General features: G+C 39.0%; 2 protein-coding genes across 21 annotated transcripts in view; both read right to left on the minus strand.

The window, feature by feature from the left end:
- Nucleotides 1-24836, minus strand: part of CASK (calcium/calmodulin dependent serine protein kinase) — a 409365-nt gene that overhangs the window by 146836 nt on the left and 237693 nt on the right. For all 20 annotated transcript variants that reach the window (XM_016942916.3, XM_016942911.3, XM_016942915.3 and 17 more), the window contains exons 6-7: nucleotides 7458-7560; nucleotides 1308-1483 (exon numbers count right to left, since the gene is read on the minus strand). In XM_016942916.3, the coding sequence (XP_016798405.1) occupies nucleotides 1308-1483; nucleotides 7458-7560 (279 nt within the window). The remainder of the gene's footprint in view (nucleotides 1-1307; nucleotides 1484-7457; nucleotides 7561-24836) is intronic.
- Nucleotides 11670-13170, minus strand: LOC129138643 (14-3-3 protein zeta/delta-like). Its single transcript, XM_063803841.1, has one exon. It carries the CDS (start codon nucleotides 12449-12451, stop codon nucleotides 11714-11716), a length of 738 nt encoding a protein of 245 aa, XP_063659911.1. The 5' UTR covers nucleotides 12452-13170; the 3' UTR covers nucleotides 11670-11713.

Consider the following 24836-nt stretch of genomic DNA (forward strand, 5'->3'; position numbering starts at 1 on the left):
CCTGGATTGAAGAGGGATGACTACTTACAAGCAGTTTCCTGAGACATTTAGTTACCTGAGAAGTATTGATTTTATTCCCCAGTGGCCAACTGACTCTGGGAGGAGCAGAAAATGCTACACTGAAAACATCTTTCTCTGTTAACAGAGTTTTGGTATATATCTTAAACTAACTAAAACAAAAGACAAACTTATATGCACTCATAAACTGATGGTGAGTGAGGTAAATAAACCAACAAAAGTATATACCATTCTCATCTCCATAAACTTCAGTTATGGCTTAAAAGGATAAGACTGTAACTCTGGAACCACTTTACTTTTCTTCTTTTTAAATTTTATTTTTCCAAGTCCCATATAAAATTCTAACATTACCGAGGAATTGAAGATAAAACTTTAGGGGCCTCATAGTTTTACAGTCCAGTGTTACATACAGATGTTTTTGGTTTTATGTTGTCAGTCATGGCTGAAAATGAAACAGTGATGAGGTTGAATAGAAAGTATGAGTTTCAGTAATAATGAGAGGAAAAAGAATTTCCCCAACTTAAACAGCCTTAACCTGATATCCAGACACACACATCCCCATGCTTCCCATGCCCAGCCTCCTAGTCACTGTCAGTTGTATCTTGTGGGACAGGGCAAAGGAGTCTAAAATCTGGGGTAGTGAAATCAACTTTAAGCTTACTTATTTCCAAGAAGTCCTTAGGTGTTTGTGATATAGCTATTCATAATGTCAGTAATGAATTTTCAATTTTTTACTAGTTAAAGTAATGATTTACTAATCACAAGTCTGTGATAGTACATGAGGCTGCCAACACCTAATAGCCAAAGAAGAATAGGAATGTTTAAGCCACACTGAAATGCCTCTATATTGTATCATGAAATGCAGTTGTCATCCTGGCATTTCAGTTTATCCTGGAATGTAAATGGCAAATGTTTTCAGCTGTGCTGGCCTAAATTTAAAATTAAGATAAAGAATGACTAAAATTATACCTGGATGAAATTCCATTTTAACTTTACAAATTAAGCAGAAGGCTTTAAAAATGAAGCCCCTTTCTCAAATTACACAAAGAAGGTTCATAAATGTTTTCTTCACCAGGGTGATAGCTCAGCTGACAATGACTCAGAAATTTACTTGAGGCCTATGTTGCCTACCAAGGCCACTGGATCAATGATGTAAGCAAAGACCTTTTCTCTGATGGGGTAACTACCTGGCAGTCAATTAGTGGGCAAAGACAGACAGTAACTTCAAAAAAACATTTTTCAGGATAAATTAATCTCAATGGAAAAAGAAAATGTTCATGATGCATTACCTTATATTTTCCTTTAATAATGCCTTCAAACAATCTTTCCTTGGTTCCGTAAAAAGGCAAACAACCACTGAGCAGGATAAAAAGGATCACACCGCACCCCCAGACGTCTACAGGCTTTCCGTAAGGCTCTCTTTTGACCACTTCTGGTGCCATAAAATGAGGTGTTCCAACACGTCCTACATTTAAAACAACATTAAGGAAAAATGTTTACATAAAATGGGATTTTCACTTGAAAACTAAAAATAATAGAACAATAACAATCCAAATAAAAAGTTTACCAATACATATACTCTCACCACTCCTCCACCTTTCCATAAAATCAAGTTCACATAGGTGAAAAAAATTACTTATCTAATTGCTTCCTGAAAACATTGAGCCCAGAATAGGTATTCTGTCTTGTACATTGGCACTCCCTATTGAATTCTGCATGCTACGTAGTAGGTATTTATGTGGTTCTTACCTCATGAAGAAGTTTAAATTTTCTAATTTTCACATGGTTGAAAGTCACCAAATATATAGAGCAGAGGCAGGTGAAAGAGTCAACAGGCAGAGCCTGTAGCTGTCTAGGAAAGAGTTGGGAGGCCTACCCTGGGCAGAGGCAGAGGCAGGGGAAAGGAGAGGAGGGGGCAGGAAGTCATGAGAAAAAAATCGGTGGAAAAAAGATGACTTGACTGCCAAATGGAAATTCCCCAATGAAACCAAATGCTGAGAACTGTTATTTGAAATATGAATTTGACTCTGAAATCCTGTTCAGTTGATTTTATGGGTTAATTATAGCAATTAACAATAGTTAGTAATATTTTGTTATAGTAGGAGTTTTTAGCTTCCTCCTAACATTAACATATGAAGAGAATGAGAGCAAATATATGGCATAAACAAAAGCAAAATTATGAAGCTCCTCCCATTCAATCCTCTTTGACTTTCATCTTCTTTAAAGAGTTTTCTTTTGTTTCTCTATCAAAAATTAGCTTTCTGTAAGGAATCTGATACTAGCTGTTTGCACATTCATAACTATCTTTAACTCAGTATCCCAAAAGAAGTCTTCTATTGTGGAATGAAAGGCTTGTACCCTGCAGGAAGATCACTGTGGGATGGGGCACTGCCCACTAGACTTGGCAGCTCTTCTAGATATATGCAAGCCCAGCCACCTCCCTTCCTCCCTCTGTCTCTCTCTTTCATCATACTGAGTTCAAGATAATTTTTAGTTTGAAGATTGTGCAATACTTTATCTAGAACTCAGAACTGTGGTTTTAAAAGACCTTAGAGATCTTCTGGTTCAGCTAGAGAGAATATATCAAGTTCTGTTCATGATTATCAAACTCAGTTGGGATGCAGAAAGATAAAAGAGCTCTTAGCTTGTGTATCAGGATGTACCTTTGCTGCAGATCATATGGTTTCCCTTCCTCCCCCCATAATAGAAAAGCTTAAGTTCAGGGTTCCAGTAGTGAAAATATTTTCATTTAAAATGTACGATAGATCAGTGAAAACTATTGACTAGAAGGACCTGGCTAGAGAAATACTTTTATTTCTGTATTGCCCCATTTTGCTTCCTCAAGTAACATGAAGAAGCTGCAGGGATGGGAACTAAGCCTTCCATACTTCATTAATAGCCTGGACAGGGAGGGGCCACTGGAGAATTAGCCTTGTTCTGATGGACAGGAGCTAGCAGGAGTAGGGGAAACCAGTATCATTCAATTGGTACCAGGGTACCAGTTAGGTACCTGCTGACAGTTTGGATGATGCTTTGAAACTCAACTTGACTCCTACCACTTCCTGGGCCAAGCTGCTCAAAATGGGGGCCTTAACTTGGGAATAATCAGAGCGACCACGGCCAGTCCCAGCCATCCTGAGAAGGTTCTCTCCATTTAGCTAGACGAAGACTACCCAATTCTGGAGAATTAGTGTTCAATCTTCGGGAAGATGCCTGTTGTTTGGTTCAATAATTTGCTCATAGATGATAGGGGAAAAACCATGGTAGAAAGAATGTAGAGGAATGCTCTTTTATTTCATGTAAATCAGCAGAAGGTAAAAAGGACTGGAGTTAATCTTTAATATACACCAACTTCCTAAAAATCCTTGTTTTTGCTGATACTTCTTCTTGACTTTTAGGACTTTGACCAGAAAATTTTAAGAAAAGGAAACAAATTAGCAAACTAAATTAAATGGCAGTTTGAGATATTTTGGACAAATATTTAAATATTATATATTTTGATAATACAATAAAACCTTCCTACCAGAATCTCAGGGGGAGAATTGTTCTGAATAGCTACATTTTTAAATACATTGTGATTTGAATCTTTATGCGCACAATCCTTTTTGTTTTAATAATTTTTTTGCAGAGTCTCACTATTTTCCCCAGGCTAGTCTCAAACTCCTGGGCTCAAGCGATCCTTCTGCCTTGGCCTCTCAAGTAGCTGGGATTACAGGTGTGAGTCACAGTGCCCACCTTAGTTAAATAATTTTGTATGGCTTTCTACAATTTCCTGACTTCTTTTACACAGAATGCTGCTCATAATTTAACCTTTTCTTGATGACTCAGAGTTGTCATTGTAGATACTGATTAAAGACCTAGGCTGTAGAACAGAAAGCACCCTCAGGAACTTCAGAGGTATGCAAGAGTTGATTTCTTTCATATTGAAAGGCTGTTGCGCTTTCCAAGTTTTGGTGTCTGCTCAGTATATATCATATATATTTTTGTCAGGCTTTTATTTCTTTTCTCTCACTATGCTTTAGTTCTGCGTTCTCCTAATTTGTTGCTTTTATAATCTGCTATTAACTAGAACATGACTAGCAACCAGTTTATTTCATTTAATAGCAATTTCCTAAGTGCTTGCTAGGTCCTAGATACCCTCAGCCATGGTCCCCCTTACTCTTACAAATCACAGTCTTTGATGTAAGTCCCTGCATCCAATGCTACATGGAGGTATGTAGCCCAGATAGTTATGGGAATATAGAGAGAAGGAATAGGGCTATCCAACCCGGGATGGTGAAGGTAAGCCTGCTTTAAAGAGGAGATAATTGTTAGCTCAGCCTTCCAGAACAGTAGGAGTTAACCAGATAGATAAAATAACAAAAGGCACTCCAACTAGAAGGAATAGCATGTGCAAGGTATGAAGGAACACGAATCTATACAACTTTTTAAAACATGGGAGCAAGTCAGCCTTAGAGAGTGTCTTTAGATGCTCAATTGTGAGGAGCATGAGTGGATTTTTAAGGGTAGGAATAATTTTGCTGCTATTATAGTTATTTTCTAGGTTTCTAGTTGTATTCTGGATAAGTAAGTTTCCTAAATAGCTGAGTTTCAGGTAGGGGGAGTGTAAATATGTTTAAATGATTTTTACTATATGCAACATATAAAGAAATGAATTCCTTTCTATTTGGAGGACTAGGGACTGGGATTTCAAACTGACAGGAAAATGGCTTTCTGCTTTAAAGTTGATAAATAATTAAATGATTGACGGAATTTCTTTCTTTTTTTTTTTGAGATAGGGTCTTGCTCTGTTGCTCAGGCTGGAGGGCAGTGGTGCGATCTCAGCTCACTGCAGCCTCTGCCTCCCGGGTTCAAGCGATCCTCCCATGCAGCTGGGAATACAGGCTCTTGTCACCATGCCTGGCTAATTTTTGCATCTTTTTGGAGAAATGGGGTTTCGCCATGTTGCCCAGGCTGGTCTTGAACTCCTGGGCTCAATCTGCCCGCCTCAGCCTCCCAAAGTGCTGGAATTAGAGGCGTGAGCCACCGTGCCCAACCTTAATTACCAAAATTTCAAAAGTACCTTAAACAGCAGAAAAGCTTTTTCTAAGAGAAATAATTTATCTCTAATTTATTCATATTCTATTTTTTAAAACATAACATTCAGTTATTTCAAGAATACAAAAAAAGGTGTGCTAAGAAATGACAATATTTTGACCATCAGGAAGTATTTTAATTCTAGAAGCATGGAGAAAAATAAATTTTGAATACTGACATACCGGCGGTGGGCGGTGGGGGGGAGTTCAAAATTAGCTTTAAAAATAAACAATTTAGGTGAAAGGTTCATGGACTTTAGAAAAAGATTAATATGGAGAAAATGTCCAGGTAAACATAATGCATCTATTTCCTCCCCCCAGTCAAGATGTACAATAAAATACGAAGAACATGACATTCTAAATACCAACAGGATATAGATCCAGAGCAACAGAAACAAAGTCATTATATATGGCCAGTATATAACATATAAAATAAATTCATTTCATTTCATCCCATTAACCTTGGTAATATAATCACCAGAAATTATTTGTTATAATTACGTAGTCTTAACATAGAAATGATCTGTATAAGTACCAGAATTGAGAGAGTTAGCTTAACAGTGACATTTGTTTAAAAAATAATTTAGGATTTTCACTTGATTACAAGATCAGTATGAACCATCAGTGCTATGTAGTTGTCCAAAAAGCTAATGCAATTTGGGGAACTCGAGGGAAATTTAAGGCCCAGAACACAAAAAAGTGATAGCCCAATGCTACTGTGCACTGGATCGGCTGTACTGTACTACCTGTAGTTACAGTGTTCAGTTCAGGCCCTGTACTTTGTGGATACTGAAGAGATTTTGAACCAGTTTATATGAAGAATGGCCAAATCACCCTAGGGAAGTTAACTTGGATAAGACCTAGGGGGACATGGTAGTTGTCTACAAACAGATGAACGGTTATCATACGGAAGGATGAAAATTGTTCAGAGTGGTTTCAAAAGTCAGGATTAGGATGACTGGGTAGAAGTTACAGAAAGATGCAAAGATGAGCTTTTTAATACTTAAGGAGTCGTCCAAAAATGAAATGAACTGTCTTGGGATGTAGTGACTACTTTGCTCTCTGAGGTTTAATACCAGAACTCAATCTTTTCTTGGGAATATTATGGAAGAATTCAATCATTAGTTACAAGACTGGAGAAGTTAAGGCCCTTTGGAGTCCTGAGATTCTATGATTAAACTGTGCTTTACTACCTGACCCTTTGGTCAGTCTTGCAATCACTAACAGAAAGTTTTAAATTAGGGGAAAAAATTAGCATTCTTTGAAACTATACTCAGCTTGCAGTTTTGCATATTATTGGAAATGATTAACTGGAAAAGAATGTGAAACTAAAAGAAAATTTGAATGTAATTTAATTTTAGAGGGCATTGTGGTGAAAAAATTATTTAAAGAATACAACTATTGGCTGGGTGCAGTGGCTTACACCTGTAATCCCAGCACTTTGGGAGGCTGAGGCAGGAGGACTGCTTAGGCCCAGGAGTTTGAGACCAGCCTGGGCAATGTAGTGAGACCTTGCCTCTACTAAAAATAAAAAAAGTTTGCTAGGTATGGTGGCACACGCCTATGATCCTAGCTACTCGGGAGGTTGAGGTGGGAGGATCACTTGAGCCTGGAAGGTCAAGGGTGCAGTGCAGTGTGCCATGATCGTGCCACTGTGCACTCCAGCCTGGGTGACAGAGCAAGACACTGTCTGAAAAAAAAAAAAAAATTACAACTATGACCTATGGCTCATTTTTCTGAAGATGGTCTATGTTGTTACTGCTTGATGTTCTAGCTATAAGGAATTGAGTTATATGAAATGTGCTGTGTAAGATTATATAATTTGTAACTTTTTTCTTTTTATACTGACATGGGAATTTAAAAATTATGTTTTGCTTTGGCTAATAATAAAATCAGCCTGCATTCACATCTGCTTATTCTTTGCTAATATACAGGCTGATGGCTTGAGCAGGATTCTTTGATAAATGGAAAAAGGAAAACAGTATGAAATTAAAAATTAGCCATCAGTGTAAACCAGGAAGTGGCTAATCTACACATTTTAGATTTGACTTCATTTGGCCAGTTCAACTTTAAAAGGCACTATGCCTCAAACTTATTTTCTTTGAACACTGTTTTAATCTCGTACAGTCTCTTAAGTATTGGAGGTACAAAGAGAAAAAAGAGTCTATTCTTAAGGGACTAAAATTCTAGTTATGACTACAGAGTTATTAAATTAAAAACTATCTGATGATGCTTTTTGGGAGTTGGGGTGGGGTGGAATGAGGTATGAAACACTGAGGTTGGGCTAATATGTAGCTTGAAAGTTTTATACCAGTCGCAAGTGACCAGGTTTTGAAGAATTTTTTTTTTTTAAAGCAGTCTTACCTCCAGCTACAAGTCCAGACTCCCCTAATTGAATAGCTACCCCAAAGCCTCCAAGTTTAACAGGTGCCGAGTTTTCTTTTGAGGCAAGGAGAACACAGTGGGGCTGAAAAGAAAAACAGACGAACAAACAAACAAAAAACAAACCCGAAGATAAGGATTAATTGAAGATGAACAATGCAGTTTACATAAAATTAGATAACATGATAATAGAGAAACACATTAAAAACTTCTAAATTATTCTGGATGCTTGAATTATTTGTCATATTCTCACATCTGGCTGATTTCTCCAAATACATACCTGTTCCATCCAATGTTCTTTAGGTATTATTTGCTTGTAAGGTTAGAGTACAGTGCTAAGAATTACTAAGGAAGCATGGATGTTCAAGAAACACAGATACATTTTTTTTGCCTTACTATGCAATATTGTCTTCCTTCGAGTGACAGTCTAGATTTCTTTAAGAAAAAATATATTTTACACTTCCAAAATGTTTCTTGAAACCTCTGATTTTACCTACAGAGCCATTGTATCCTGGTTGTTAGGGGATAGCCATGGCCCTTTCTTTCTCCACCCTGCCCAGTCCTCTTTTCTTTGCTTTATTCATTCCACCCTTAAGCCAAGGAGTACTACATGGATGGGTCAGATTTAATGATTTTAATTAAGCCTTGTTCCCAGGGACTTCAACGCTCTTCCTGGGCATGTCTTCTCTGGATCTGCTTTTCCTCTCTGTGGGGGTGGGAGGTGAAAAAGGAGAAGGGGAAAGAAAACCACTTGCCTGATTTCTAGTCCAGGGCAAAGACATCCTCTCCCCAAGGGGTATCCTGCTTGACCAGGGCTCCTTTATATCATATGCTTTGTGATAACAATGAGGGTTTCCTTTGTAGGATGTTGTCCTCTGCATCTATTTCTTACTGGGACCTAGTTGGGGCTGGTGTCAGGAAAGAATTTCATAATGGGGAGCTCTGGTATCTGCTTAAACACTGTCCTCCCCAATATGACTAAAACTACATCTGACCGGCTCTCAAAACAGGGGCTAGTAAAAAAAGCAAGTCTCTTTAGTTATGGAAGACAAAAGGTTTTTAAAAATTCTCTCCTATATTTTCTCATTCATAAAAGGACACAGTTTTTGTTCAGTTTTAGCCAACATAATAGGTATAAAAAAACGTGTGCAATCATACTGAGCTGGTACACCTGTGTTTGATGATGACACACAGGTGGGAGGAATCCTTACTCTGCCCAATGGGAGCATCAGGATTCTACTTTGGAAGTTATTCTTTCTGTCCAAAGAAGTTTAAAGACTTTTCCAATAGTCTAGCACAAACAGAGATGAGCCAGGAAATACAAGTGTGTATGTGAGAGCCAGAGAAAGAAGGAAGGCAAGTGTAGAAATGAATAGTGAGCAAACCACAGCATGACACAAAGTAGCAAGAAGAGTCTATGGGAGAGCAGGCAAACCTCTACCGAAATCAACTGATAGACTGCTGTTAGTTAGAACTTTCTGTTGGTTCAAAGAGAGAACAATGACAACAGACTAAGATGGCAATACCCCTAGCATGATTCCAGTATGGGACACAGCAAGTGAGCAAGCCTAGAAAAGAATGAACATGATACAGAAGAAAAAAATGCAAACTAGACTCCAACAGGGTCTTCTGGCCATGCCTGTGTAACTGTTATCACCTTAGGAAGGAGTAGAAGCTGAAATCAGAACTCCAAAGTTCTGTATGCCCTTAATAGTATGTTGATGATGTTTAGGCTTAAGTTAATGTTACAAGGGAATCTATATAATTCTCCTCTGTGTAGATTCAGTCATTCTCGAATCCTTAAGACAAGTTATAAAATGTGAACTTAATTAAGTTAAATTAATTTATGTTTAAAAAGAGATGAGGGGTCTTGATATGTTGCCCAGGCTGGTCTTGAACTCCTGGTCTCAAGTGATCCTCTCACCTTGGCCTCCCAAAGTGCCCAGATTACAGGCATGAGCCACTGTGCCTGGCCTAAAGAGTTGAATTTAAGAAAGCAAATAGAGCCATAAATGCAAATTAACAGAATGTAAAGCCAGGTAGTATTACTTGTTAGGAAGTAAAATTAAGCTGGTAAGGAGGTGTTATAGGGATGGGGACTAGGGAACTGCTATTTTAGTTGGGGTCAGAGAAGGCCTCTCTAATGGGTAATATCTGAACAGAGACCAGAACGAAGTGAAAAAGCAAGCCACATGGAAGCAAGTTCCAGATGAGAAGAACAGCCAATACAAAGGCCCACAGGAATAAGGAGGGTTGTTTGGAGAAGAAGAAGGAAGCCAGTGTGTCTGGAAAAGCATGAGAGCAAGGGGCAGAGCGGTGGGAAATGTGATCTGAGGGATGATCAAAGGTGTAGGGCCTTGAAACTGTGGTGAGAACTCTGGGTGGTTTTTTTTTTTTTTTGCCTTCCATCATCAATATTTATTGAGCATTTACAGTGTACTAGGCACAATAGAACATACAGAAAACATTGTCCCTGCTCTTGAGGAGCTTACATTCTAAAAGAAAAAATATACCTCTTTTAAAATGGCATTTTTGTTTGGTGTTTTCTGCAAAGTACTGAGGAAATATTTTGTAAAGTGAGCTTTGGGTATAACTTAGCCCCATCATTATTTAGAGAACAGAGGAGGAAGAAAGAGGAAGGATTTTAAAGGCAGACAATGACAAACCATTCAGGATAGGCAGGGTTTTAAAGGGAGATAAACACAATCTCATCAACTAAGGAAGCCTTAGACACTGAGTGGAGCCAGAAAGGTCATGCGGCCTTTTTCCAAGTACATGGCCACCAAGTAGGAATGGTTGGTGACAAGACAGAAGGCTAAAAAAGGAAAGTAATCTTGTGCACCTGACAAATAGAATAAAGGATCAAAATTGAAGGCAGACTATAAGAGTATCAAGAAATTCTTAAAAACCAAAAAGTGATTTGGAAGTACAAAACTTATAGTTAATGCTACCCAATGTCATGACGGGCCAAGAACATTGTGGCTTCCTAAGTTAGAAAATGCCATACGCCAAAATTTTAAATGGAACATATTACATTTTTTTCTAGTCAATCTCCCCTCTCCCAAAAAAATTGGAACTCATTTTTTTCATGGTGGGGAGGAAGAGAGGGGATCACGGGACATGGAAACAGTAGTTATATTAGTAGTATTTTTGTTGTTATGATAAATTTTGTGTTTAAACTTGGTAAAAGCCCATTAGTTGCCAAGAGGGAATAAGGAATAAATTTCAAAAAATGTACAATTTCCTTTAGAGAAGTTTCAGAACCAAAAGACTAATTTACATGAAAAGCTGTAGAGAAAGTAGTTGAAAAGTCCATTCATAAAACTTTTATTCCACTTACATGAATTTAATACATGTGTTCTTAACAATTATGCTTGGATTGTTATACAGCACATGCATGTTAGACAAGTATCAAAAAAAAATCACAAAAGCAAAAAGCCTAAAAAAAAAAGTTAAATACATGGGTTTTTGTTTTACTGCTGTGCTTGATATAGATGAAGTAATGAATACCAAGCAATTCATTTTTCCTGCATCTTTACTTTTACATTTGTTCTTAGGTTGCCTAAAACATTTAGATACAAATAAAATGAGTGTAGCAAAAATAATGAAAGCTAACAGCAGGTAACTTTACAAATAATGGAATGTGAACCGTTTCTGCCCTTATCCAGAGTAAAATGGGTCACAACTTTGTCTAAAGGAACACTTCTGCAGTTGTAGTCAAAGGTGTGCACATTGAGATTGAGTATTCCACAGATATACATGGTTTAATATGTGGTATCCATGGGGTATGTTTCTACCACAGCCTTGTAAGTGCTCCAAACCTTAAAGTACCCACAATTACTACACCTGTGACTGGAACCAATGATCCCTTTTATTCCCCACCAGGACAAACCAGTATGTAGGCAGTTTTCTTTGCTTGGACAGGGAAGCAGTTTTACCCTGGCCCTTGTGAAGCCACAATGTACCAAAAGTACTATGCCAAACATTTATAACTTGTATAAAAATTCCACATCCCCATATTGGCCACCTCAAGATGAAAACAGGTAACTCCCTAAATGTTAACTGGCTCTACTCCCCTAATATTAAACATGAAAACCACATGGGAAATATAGAAATTCAAATAGAAGTAACATAAACCTGTCATAAATCGTAAATAAAAAACTTTGTGGGACAGCATGGATGACAAATGGTCTACTGTGTAAATTTTAGAATGAGGCACACAAAAGTTGGAAGGCCGGTTAATTTTCCCCTCCTTCTCCTGCTTCAGCTTCGTCTCCTTGGGTATCTGATGTCCACGATGTCAAGTTGTCTCTCAGTAATTGCATTATTAGCATGCTGTCTTTGTATGACTCTTCACTTAATGTATCAAGTTCAGCAATGGCTTCATCAAAAGCTGTCTTTGCAAGAGAGCAGGCTTTCTCTGGGGAGTTCAGAATCTCATAATAGAACACAGAGAAGTTAAGGGCCAGACCTGGTCTGATAGGATGTGTTGGTTGCATTTCCTTTTTGCTGATTTCAAAAGCTTCTTGGTATGCTTGTTGTGACTGACCCACAATCCCTTTCTTGTCATCACCAGCGGCAACCTCAGCTAAGTAACGGTAGTAATCTCCTTTCATTTTCAAATAGAAGACTTTGCTCTCTGCTTGTGAAGCACTGGGGATCAAGAACTTTTCCAAAAGAGACAGTACATCATTGCAGATATCTCTTAGCTCCGTCTCAACTTTCTCTCTGTATTCTCGAGCCATCTGCTGTTTTTTCTCAGCACCTTCCGTCTTTTGTTCAATACTTGAGACGACCCTCCAAGATGACCTACGGGCTCCTAAAACATTTTTATAAGCAACTGAGAGAAGATTCCTCTCCTCATTGGATAATTCAGCTCCTTGCTCAGTTACAGACTTCATGCAGGCTGCCATGTCATCATATCGCTCAGCCTGCTCGGCCAGTTTGGCCTTCTGAACCAGCTCATTTTTATCCATGATTGGATGTTCCCGCAGTGGGCTCCCCTCGCGCCGGCACGCGGCCTCGCCTGGGTCTACCTGGCGGGCGCCACTGGGCCGGGCCTGGGCTCTGGCCTGCTCTCCGAACTCTGGGTTTTATGTTGAGCGAGATGGGAAATCACCATAAGGTTTTGAACAGGGGAGTACTATCATTAGTTTTAGGTTTTAAAAGGATCACTCTGGCTGCTGTGTGAGGAGATTGTGAAGAAATAGGGAAAAAGGAGACCAATTAAGAGGCTACTGCAGTTGCCCAGGCAAGAGAAGATGGTGACTTGGACTAGACTAGAGTGACAGAAGCAGAGATGATGAGAAGTAGTCAAATTCAGTTTATGTTGTAAAGGTAAAGCTGACAGGAATTGCTACTGGATATGAGCGTGAGAGAAAGACACAAGTCAATTATAACAATTAGGTTTCTGGTCTGAGCAACTGAGTGAAAATGAAGATGCCATTTACTGAAACAGGGAACACTGAGGGAGGAGTTTGTAAGGTGGATCAAGAATTTGGTTTCAGGCTGGGTGCGGTGGCTCACACCTGTAATCCTAGCACTTTGGGGAGCCAAGGCGGGAAGATTGCTTGAGCCCAGGAGTTTCAGGCCAGCCTGGGCAACATGGCAAAACCCCATCTCTATTTTATAGAAAAATGAAAAAAAAAAAAAGAATTTGGTCTCATACGTATTGAGTTTGAGATTTTATAAGATGACATTAAGGGGAAGCTGGGATTAGAGGTGTAAATTTGGGAATCAACAGTACAGAGATGATATTTACAGCCATGGTAATGAATGAAATTGCTTAGGAAGTCATAGAGAAGAGTCAGAGGATTGAGTCCTGGTGCATGCCAATATCTGAAGTCAGAAGAAAAAATCTAGCAAAGAAAACAAGGTCTAGACAGTGAAGCAGGAGGAAAATCAGTTTGGTATCCGGAAGTCAAGTGAAGAAACTTTTTCAAGTAGGAATGATTAGTAGTCATCAATGTTACAAAAGTCATTTGAAATGAGAACTGAGAACTGACCATTAGATTTGGCAATTTGGAAGTTACTGGTGACCTTGATAAGAGTGGTTTTGGTGGCACGATGGAGGCAAAAATCCCCATTGGACCAGGTTCAGGAGAGAATGGGAGGAGATGTAGTGACAGTAAATACAGATATCTTTCACAGTCTTACTGTAGTAAAAATGGAGAAATGGGATGTAGAAGAAAGTGTGAAGCTGAGGATGCCTCTTTTTAACATTTACAAGTGGAGAAAATAGATTAATAAACTTCCATGTATCTATCACCCAGCTTTGGCAATTACTGACATTCTTTCAGCTCCTCCCCTGGCCTGCTGGGATGTATGGGCAACTTGCCCGTCTCCAAGCAAAAATAAAACAAAAACAAACAAACGAAAAACCCCAAAACAAGGACATTCTTTCATTTTTGCTTCATCTATCCCCAACTGTTTACTTTTTTTCCCCAGAAGTATTTTAACATAAATGTAATTTAACCTGTTAATAGTTCAGTATTTCTAACACAGGACTTAAAAATAACCATAATATCATTATTAAGTCCAACAAAATGAGCAATACTTCTTTAGTATCATCTAATACTCAGTCCACATTCAGTTTTCCTTGATTGTCTCAAAAATGTCTTTTCTCTACCAATAACTTGAAGGAGTAGAACAGACTAAAAAAAGAAGAAAGGCCTTATTACGGTTGGTTGGTTCTAGACAGGATCCAAGGTCTGTACATTGCATTTGATGACTATGTCTTGTGAGTGTCTCTTACTCTGTAACAGATCCCCTTCCTTATGCTTTTTTTCCCCCCAATGTTCATGCCATTGATTTGTTAAGATACTAGGTAATTTTTCCTGTGAAATCCCCCACAATCTGTACTTGACTAATGGTACCTACATGGTATTATTTAATGTTCTTTACTCTCCTGTATTTCCTGTAAATTTGTAGTTAGATCTAGAATCTTGATTAGATTCAGATTCAATTTTAGTTTTATGCACTAATACTTCATAGGTGATATATCTATTGTATTGCAACAGGAAGAACATAGCACCTGGCTATCTTACTTTTAGTGACAGGATTGAACAGTGGGTTCAGGTGTTGTCTGCCTGACCCATCATTATAAGATTCACCATCAACTTTTCACTCAATGATGTTAGCAGATGTTGATGCCTAGACCCATAATTAGAGGTGCCAAAATGGAGGTTTTCTTCAACATTTTGTTATGAAAACTATCAAACATATAGAAAATTGAAAGAATTATATTGTAAAGAGCCACCTAGATTCTACAATTAAATATTGTTACATTTGCTTTATCAAATATCTATCTCTTTATCCTTCTATCCATCTTACTTTTTAATACACCTTAGCACACATATCATTGAAATTTAATATTTGTTTAAAATTATGCCTCTACTTAAAAAAAAAAAAAAAGCCAGTTTTGGTGGCGTGCACCTGTGGTCCCAGTAACTTGGGACCAGTAACTTGAGGTAGGAGGATCACTGGAGCCTGGGAGCTTAAGATTGCAGTGAACCGCAGTTGTGCCACTGCACCCCTGCCTGGGTGACAGCAAGACCCTGTCTCTTAAAACTTCTATAAAAAGTAAAAAAAAAATAAAGTTATGCTTAAGGTAAAAAATGTATATACTGTGAAATGCACAAAAGCGTACCATTAGAGTTTTGATGAACTGCATACATTTGTGTAACCCAAATCCCTAAAAAACTTCATTATCCCACAAACCTCCCTCCCTCATCCCCTTCCCATTCAATCTCTGCTGCCATCTCCCCCAGTGCAAACCACTACTCTGATATTTTTTCACCATAGGTTTGTTTTGCCTATATTAGAACTTGATAGACACAAAACCATAAGTATGTATTCTTTTATGTAAGGCTTCTGTCATTCAGCATGTTCTGAGATTCATTCATTTTGTTGTGATCAGTAGTTCATATCTTTTTACTACTGCGTAAGTATTCCATTGTATGAATATATCAGTTTGTCCATTCTCCTGTTGACAGACATTTAGGCTATTTCTAGTTTTTGGATATTATGAATAAAGCTGTTATAATTTATTTCCAGAATACCAAGTTAGTTTCTAGGCAACCTCCAAAGGTGACTGATGAGGTTTTTTTTTTAATTATTATGAACTTACAGATTTTTATATATTTAATGTGTTTTAATCAATTGCTGCCTTTACAAATTTTTGTGCTCAAATTGTCCCATTTTGGGCCAGTGGGAGCCCCTTTAAGTCAGTTCTTCTGTATTTTTGTAAGACTCCAGAAGTCTGATAACTTCCTTGCTTTCAGTCACAAGATGATGTTCCAGGCTTGTCATGTCCATTTCTTGCCCCAGATCTGGAATCAGCCATTTCTCTAAGTAGCCCTGTTTCTTTTTAGTGCAAAAAACGATTTAAATCCATGATGTGGGCCAGGTGCGGTGGCTCATGCCTGTAATCCCAGCACTTTGGGAGGCCAAGGTGGGTGGATAACTTGAGGTCAGGAGTTCAAGACCAGCCCGGCCAACCTTGTCCCTACTAAAAATACAAAAATTAGCTGGGCGTGGCGGCACATGCTTGTAATTCCAGCTACTCGAGAGGCTGAGGCAGTAGCTTCACTTGAACCCAGTGAGCTGAGATTGCACCACTGCACTCCAGCCTGGGTGACAGAGTAAGACCTTGTCTCAAAAAAAAAAAAAAAAATTGGCTGGACGCAGTGACTCATGCCTGTAATCTCAGCACTTTGGGAAGCCGAGGTGGGCGGATCATGAGGTCAAGAGATTGAGACCATCCTGGCCAACATGGTGAAGCCCTATCTCTACTAAAAATACAAAAATTAGCTGGGCGTGGTGGCATGCGCCTATAGTCCCAGCTACTCAGGAGGCTGAGGCAGGAGAATCGCTTGAACCCAGGAGGCGGAGGTTGCAGTGAGCCAAGATCGCGCCATTGCACTCCAGCCTGGCGACAAAGCGAGACTCTGTCTCAAAAATAAAAATAAAAATAAAATAAAATATATAAATAAATCCATGATGTGGGTACTAGGCATATTATTTTTACTGGGTTATTATTACTTTGGCTTTTCAGTGGACAGTGCTGAAAAAAGAATGCATTTTTAGGAGAAAAATAAACCATGCTGGGCGTGGTGGCTCACGTCTGTAATCTCAGCAATTTGGAAGGCCGAGGCGGGAGGATCACCTGTCGGGAGTTCAAGACCAGCCTGACCAACATGGAGAAACCCCGTCTCTACTAAAAATACAAAATTAGCTGGGTGTGGTGGCGGAAGCCTGTAATCCCAGCTACTTGGGAGGCTGAGGCAGGAGAATCGCTTGAACCTGGGAGGTGGAGGTTGCGGTGAGCCGAGATCATGCCATTGCACTCCAGCCTGGGCAACAAGAGCGAAACTCTGTCTCAAAAAAATAAATAAATAAATAAACCACAAGTTCAAGCTAATATTTCTTCCTATTCAATTATAGCGTTTTTACTTTAATTCTTTGATTTGGCAAGTATAGTTCACTTTTGAACATGGGTTTGAACTGTGTGGGTCCACTTATACATGGATTGTTTTCAACAAAATATATTGAAAGTTTTTTTTGGAGATTCGTAACAATTTGAAAAAACTCGTGGACCAACCATGTTGCCTAGAACTATTTTAAAAATTAAGAAAAAGGTGAAGGATGACTTCTGGAATAAAAAATTAAGAAAAAGCTATATCATAAATGCATAAAACATATTTAGATACTATTTTATTATTTAGTACTATAAAAATGTACACAAATCTATTATAAAGAGTTAAAATTTATCAAAACTTACACCTACACAGACTGTAAATGGTGCCATTCAGTCAAGAGAAATGTGAACAAAGAATGCAATATTAAATCATAACCATAAAATTAACTGTAGTACATATTATACTACTGTAATAATTTCACAGCTCCCTCCTGTTGCTGTTGCAGTGAGCTCAAGTCTTGCGAGTATTCACCTAATATGTTGTGTGATGCTACTTATCTTTGCTTGAGCAGTTCATCTCTCCAATAAATTGCATATCACAGTAAAAGTAATCTCACAGTTCTCCTATTATTTTCACTGTGTTTAGTGCAATACCTTAAACCATAGGATCCATAAAAAGTGCCATTGGTGATGCTAGAAGTGCTCCTAAGAAACAGAGGAAAGTCATGACATTACAAGAAAAAGGTAGGCTGAGGCAGGTGGATCACCTGAGGTCAGGAGTTTGAGACCAGCCTGGCCAACATGGTGAAACCCCATCTTTACTAAAAACACAAAAATTAGCTGGGCATGGTGGCAGGCACCTGTAAATCCCAGCTACTGAGTAGGCTGAGGTGGGAGAACTGCTTGAACCTGGGAGGCGGAGGTTGTAGTGAGCCGAGATTGCACCACTGCACTCCAGCCTGGGTGATAAGAGCGAGACTCCATCTTAAAAAAAAAAAAAAAAAAAGAAAAAGCTGAATTGCTTGATATGTATTGTAGATTGAGGTCTGCAACTGCAATTGGCTGCCATCTCAAGATAAATGAATCCAACATAAGGACCATTGTAAAAAAAACAAAAAAAAAAAAAAGGAAAGGAAATTCATGAAGCTGCTCCTGCAGCTAACACCAGTAGATGCTAAAATCTTGCACTTTTTGTGAAATACCTTTTTAAGTAGTATTGAAAATGCAGCTTTTATGTGGGCATAAAAAAGATATACCTATAGATTCTAACATAATTTGAGAAAAAGCGAAATGGCAACTTAAAGCAAAAAGAAGGTGAAGGGGTCAGGTGTGGTGGCTCATGCCTATAATCCCAGTACTCTGGGAGGCTGCGGTGGGCAGATTACTTGAGTGGAGGACTTTGAGACCAGCATGGGCAGCATGGCGAAACCTTATCTCTACTAAAAATACAAAAATTAGCCCAGCATGGTAGCGCGTGCCTGTAGTTCCAGCTACTCAGGAGGCTGAGGCGGGAAAATTGCTTAAACCCAGGAGGCTGACACTGCACTCCAGCCTGGGTGACAGAACGAGACTGTCTCAGGAAAAAAAAAAAAAAAAATGAAGGATCTAAAAGCTGGAGAATGCAATGGTGGCAAAAGACAGTTTGATAACTTTTTTTTTTTTTTTTTTTAAGAGACAGGGTCTCACTCTGTCACCCAGGCTGGAGTGCAGTTGGTGCAATCATAGCTTACTGTAGCCTTGAACTCCTGGGCTCAAGCGATCCTCCTGCCTCAGTCTCCAGAGAAGCTGGCACTACAAGTGTGTGCCACCATGCCTGGCTAATTAAAAACATTTTTTGGGGGGTTAGAGTGTCTCGTTATGTTGCCCAGGGTCATCTCAAACTCCTGGCCTCAAGTGAGGCAGATAGGCTGACTCTACTGTTTTGTGCAAATGCAGTTGGAATTATATCAGGACTATGCTTATTAGAGTTAGTGTATCCCTTCCTGCCCTAAATCTTGGTGCTTGCTTCTGTTCCTTATTAATAGATGTTCTTTGTGGCATTTTCTTTCCAGAATAGGGCACTTTTCATCCATATTAACAGCCTGTTCAGGCAGATATTGCTCCTCTTCAATACTTTTCTGAATGGCATCTGAGAACTCATCTGCTGCCTCTTTGCTGACAAAAACTGATCCTCCTGTTATGTTGACATTCTTTAATTTTAATTTATTTTCAGAGGTGGGAGTCTCGCCCTGTTGCCCAGGCTGGAGCGCAGTGGCTATTCACAGGCACAATCCCACTACTGATCAGCACGGGAGTTTTGACCTGCTCCGCTGACAACCTGGGCCAGTTCACACCCCTCCTTAAGCAAGTTGGTGGTACCCCCATCCCGGGAGATCATATTGATGCCAAACTTCATGTGGACACCTGATTGGCATAATGCACCACATCCCAGAACTCCTGGGTTCAAGCAAACCTCCTGCCTCAGATTCCTGAGTAGCTGGGACTACAGGCATGTGCCACTGCATCCTGCTATTTTGACATTTTTAAAGCCAAACCTCTTTCTATAATTATCAAACCGGCTGCGAGTGGTGGCTCATGCCTATGATCCCAGTGCTTTGGAAGGTCGAGGTGGGAGGATCACTTGAGGATCACTTGAGGCTCCCTTGATGCATATAACACAAAATATGTGTTAATCAACTATGTTATTGGTAAGGCTTCCAGGAGTAGTTAAGTTTTGGGGGAGTCAAAAGTTATGCATGGATTTTCAACTGTGTGGGGATTAGTACCCCAATCCCCATGCTGTTCAAGGGTCAACTGTAATCTTGGTACCTAATGATACTAACATAATTACTCATTTGCTTTGTGCTTCAGAATGTGTGTGTATGTGTGTGTGAAAGTTTTAAAATAATAGTAATACCTACATTATCAATAACAACACCACTGAATGCTGTTTAAGATTTTGTGGTTCTTTTTGTCCTTAAGATATATCCCACTAGGTATGCCCGGTCAAAATTGCATTTTACCACTGAGTAAAGTAAGAATCCATGAGTCTATGCTGATGTAAATAAATAAACAAATACATGAATGGGGAAGGAGGAAAAGCTTTAAGTAGAAAATCAATTAAATGTAGAAGAAATGCTGGAATCTGTCAGTTTTCATTATCGTAACTGATTCAGGTAAGAATCATCAAGGATGCTAACTTGTGAGTGAAAGTTTGAAGAGTGGTAAGATATTTATGTGATCTCTAAATATCTCCCTACAGGATACTTATTAATTACAAACGGGAAACTAGTAATTTTACAGGGGAGAAACCCAGCAGAAACTAGCAAAGTTAACACTGCTTCTAATGGGACTGATTGATAGCATGTGCTTCCTGATATGATGCATTGAGAACTTGGCAACACTGCTGTGGTATTCCTGCCAAAGTACATAACCAGATCTAATCATGAAGGAACACTGGGCAAACCCAAAGAGGGACATTCTAGAAAGTAACTGGCCTATATTCTTCAAATACAGTTCCAGGTTAAAGTGATTAAAGGAGACTAAAAAGACAGATCTTGTTTTTAATATATATATATTTTCAAGACAGGGTCTCACTTTGTCACCCAGGCTGGAGTGCAGTGGCATGATCTCTGCTCACTGCAACCTCCACCTCCCGAGTTCAAGCGATTCTCGTGCCTCAGCCTCCCAAGTAGCTGGGATTACAGGAGCGTGTCACCATGCCTGACTAATTTTTTGCATTTTTGGTAGAGACAGTGTTTTGGCATGTTGGCCAGGCTGGTCTCGAACTCCTGGCCTCAAGTGATCCGCCCGCCTCATCCTCCCAAAGTGCTGGGATTACAGGTGTGAGCCACTGTGCCCGGTTTGTTTTTATTTTTGTTATAAAGGATATTACTAGGACAACTGATGAAATTTTAACAAGGTCTGTAGAATACATAATGGTATTAGGTCAACATAAATTAACTGATTTTGATAACTGTATTGCAGCTATGTAAAGGAATTCCCTATTTTTAGGAAATACATAAATGGATAAGAGTGAGAGATTGAGAAGGATTAAACAAATGAAGGAAAAAATGTTAACAGAGAGAATCTGAGTAAAAGGTATCTAGAATCCTCGTACTTGTTCTCATAACTTTTCTATAAGTCTAAAATTACGTAAAAACAAAACAAAAACCCCTACCCTATTTTAAAAGTTACCAAAAATAATTCTCCTTGTGGTTATGCTTTCACTTTGCAATAGAGTGAGGTTCATTTGTTTCAACTAGATTTTGCCTTAATTTGGTGTTTTAATTGTATAAAACATGTACATAGGTTCTAAAGTACAAACTGTAAAACAGATACTATTCAGAGAGGTCTAGCTTTTGCACTCTTCCCCCACTCCCAATCTTTTCTTTCCCATTGGTAACTATTTTTATCAGTTTTCAGTTTATCCTTCAGTTTTTTAAAAATAAGAAAATATGTACAAATATTCAAAATTTCCACATAACAATATATTCTATAGGTAATTCCATAGTAGTACCTAGAGCTTTTTTGTGGAGGTTTTAAAATTTTTTATTTTATTTATTTTGAGACAGGGTCTCACTGTCACCTAGGCTAGAGTGCAGTGGCACAATCATGGCTTACTGCAGCCTCCACCTCCTGGGGCTTAAGCCACCCTCTTGCCTCAGCTTCCTGAGTAGCTGGGACTACAGGTATGTGCCACCACACCCGGCTAATTTTTGTAGTTTTTTGTAAAGACAGGGTTTCGCCATGTTGCCCAGGCTACTCTCGAATTCCTGAGCTCAAGGGATCTGCCCACCTCAGCTGGCCAAAGTGCTGGGATTACAAGCATGAAGAACTGCGCCCGGCTTTTGTTTCTTAGAGAGAGACATTTGTATATACTAGCAGAGGTGGACACTGGAAGACAATAAAATTCTCTTCTGAGTGATTCTATTTTCTCAGTGAAATAAAAAGTGATCACCAGGTGGGAGTGAGGAAGGAGGGGGGTTCCTGGCAGTCTGAGAAGAGTACAGGTGTGAAAAAGTATTTTCAAGGAATAGAAGAATGAACTGATTAAGCAGTGGTCCTCAAACCTTAGCATCAGAATCACGCAGGTTGCTGAGCCCCATCCCCAGAATTTCTGGCTCACAGGTCTGGGATGAAGTCAGGAACAGGCATTTTTTTTCTTTTTTTATTTGAAACGGAGTCTCGCTCTGTCACCCAGGCTGGAGTGCAATGGTGCAATCTTGGCTCACTGCAATCTCTGCCTCCCGGGTTCAAGCGATTCTCCTGCCTCAGCCTCCTGAGTAGCTGGGATTACAGGTGCGTGCCACCATACCCAGCTAATTTTTGTATTTTTAGTAGAGACGGGGTTTCACCATGTTGGTCAGGCTGGTCTCGAACTCCTGACCCTCAGGTGATCTGCCCGCCTTGGCCTCCCAACATGCTGGGATTACAGGCGTGAGCCACCACACCTGGCCTTTTCTTTCCTTTTTTTTTTTTTTTTTTTTTTTAGGGACAAGGTTTTGCTATGTTGCCCAGGCTAGACTCAAACTCTCAGGCTCAAGTGCTCCTCCCACCTCAGCCTCCCAAGTAGCTGGAACTACAGGCGTACGCCACCATGCCCAGCTAAGAACATACATTTCTAACAAGCTTCTGAGTGATGTTGACGCAACTCGTTTGGGACCCCCGTTTTGAGAACCACTGGACTAAGGAAATATACTAGGACTGTTGGCAGCCCAGGGGCCCACTTGAGGTTTGTAGTCATGAATTTGAAGTGAGACCAATCAGCATCATTGAGTGTTTGTATCCAGCAGTCCTCATTTTACATGGCAAGGTTCAGGCCTGGAGTAGGTGGTGAGCTGAATTTAACCAGGGTTGGGATTTAAAGAGAACAGTGATATCAGTAATAGATGGCACCAAACAAGTGTATACATTTGTTCTTTTCTACTTCTATCTTAATATAAATACCTTATAATCCCAACAAGAGAAAGAGGAAGCGTGAAGGGAAAAGGACATATCGAAAATGAGCTAAGAACGCAGAGACAAACCAGAATGTTCAGAATGAACAGGAAAAAGCTTATATAAAGAAAGAACTAGAAAAAGATTATACTCAAATCTGGTGGTAGCTGTGCTGACTCACATTGAGGAGAAAATGTGGTCACAATATGAGGAAACTGAAGATTAAAACAATTAGTGTTTTGAAAAGGGTTGGCTTAGGTGTAGGAAAATAATATAGAAAAAAATATATTCATACTAGATTATATGAAATAGAATGCACATAGTTAAATGCCTATTTAGTCATTAAAAAATTCCTGCTAGGATCTTGAAGAGATATATGCATACTCATGTTCACTGCAGCATTATTCACATTAGTCAAGAGGTGGAAGCAACCCAAAAAATCCATCAACAGATGAATGCATAGGGAAAATGTGGTGCATATACAGTGGAATATAATGCAGTTTGATAAAAGAAGGAAATCCTGTAACATGCTGCAACGCAGATGAACCTCGAGGATATGACACCAAGTGAAATAAACATGTCACAAAAGGACAAATACTGTGTGATTCCACTCATATGAAGTGTCCAAAGTAGTCCAAATCAATGAAACATAAAGAATCATGATTGTCAAGGGCAGGGGGAGAGGAGAGAAATAGTTTAGTGGTGAAGAGTTTTAGTTGTGCAAGATGAAAAACTTCTAGAAACTGTTGCACAACAATGTGAATATACTTAACACTATTGAATTGTATACTTAAAAATGGTTAAGATGGGGCTGGGCGCAATGGCTCACACCTGTAATCCCAGCACTTTGGGAGGCTGAGGTGGGTGGACCACCTGAGGTCAGGAGTTTGAAACTAGCCTAGCCAACATGGCGAAACCCTGTCTCTATTAAAAATACAAAATTAGCCGGGCATGGTGGTGCATGTCTGTAATCCCAGCTACTTGGGAGGCTGAGGCAGGAGAATCGCTTGAACCTGGGAGGTGGAGGCTGCAGTGAGCCGAGATTGTGCCATTGTACAATCTCTTGTCGCCTGGGCGACAAGAGCGAAACTCCGTCTCAAAAAAAAAAAAAAAAAAGTTAAGATGGTAAATTTAATGTTACATATTGTACCACAATAAAATAAAATCCTGCCAATACAACAATATCGCAGGACCAATACAGCAACCACCTTCCTTCTCAGAGGTTCTAAGGGGAAGTAAGAGCTACAAAACATTTTTATTCTATTAATTTAAAAATATCCTGTCCCATATATCATATTTATAACAAACAAAAAGCTCTGGAGAATATAATGTTCAGAAGAGTGTACCCAGAAATAATCAGAATGTTAGATACAGCCCAATGAGTCAAATATTTAGTGCAAACAAGCTGCAGGATAACAATTATGGGGAGAATAAAAACTAACTTCTTCATTTCAAATGACAACAAAAAAAGGGAAATAACACTAAACTGCAGGGCCAGCAGTTACATAGATGGACAGATAGTAGTTATATTTTGGACTAGGATCAAAACCAAGACTGCAGAATCCCATCATTATTTTGCTTAAAATACAGGTGATGTTTTAATTTGCTCGGGAGAGTTTATCATAGTGATCAAAAGGGGAGAACACCATCAGAAATCTCATCTAGTCCTAATAATACAAGTTTGTTTTAGCAAAGGTCTTAAAGGAATACATGAAAATATGCTAAAATAATGTACAGATGAAAACTTAAACAGAAATTCAGTGCTTGTGCTTTGAAAGTCCATATAGCATATTATGTATCATTTCTTACAAAACACAGAAAATACATATTTCTGCTTAGAATTTATAAAACTTTTAAATTTTGAGCGGGGGGAGGAAAACGTTCCACAATTGTCAAGTTGGAAGGTATTCATAAAGAAGATATAAATAATTTCCTAAAGTTCAGTGTTGGTTGAGCTTAAAGTTGTTCCATGGTAGTAGGGCTTTTTAATATTTTCAAAAGGAATCTGAGAGTTGTCATACCGA

Source organism: Pan troglodytes, chromosome X, assembly GCF_028858775.2.
Source record: "Pan troglodytes isolate AG18354 chromosome X, NHGRI_mPanTro3-v2.0_pri, whole genome shotgun sequence".
NCBI classification, from domain to species: Eukaryota; Metazoa; Chordata; class Mammalia; order Primates; family Hominidae; genus Pan; species Pan troglodytes.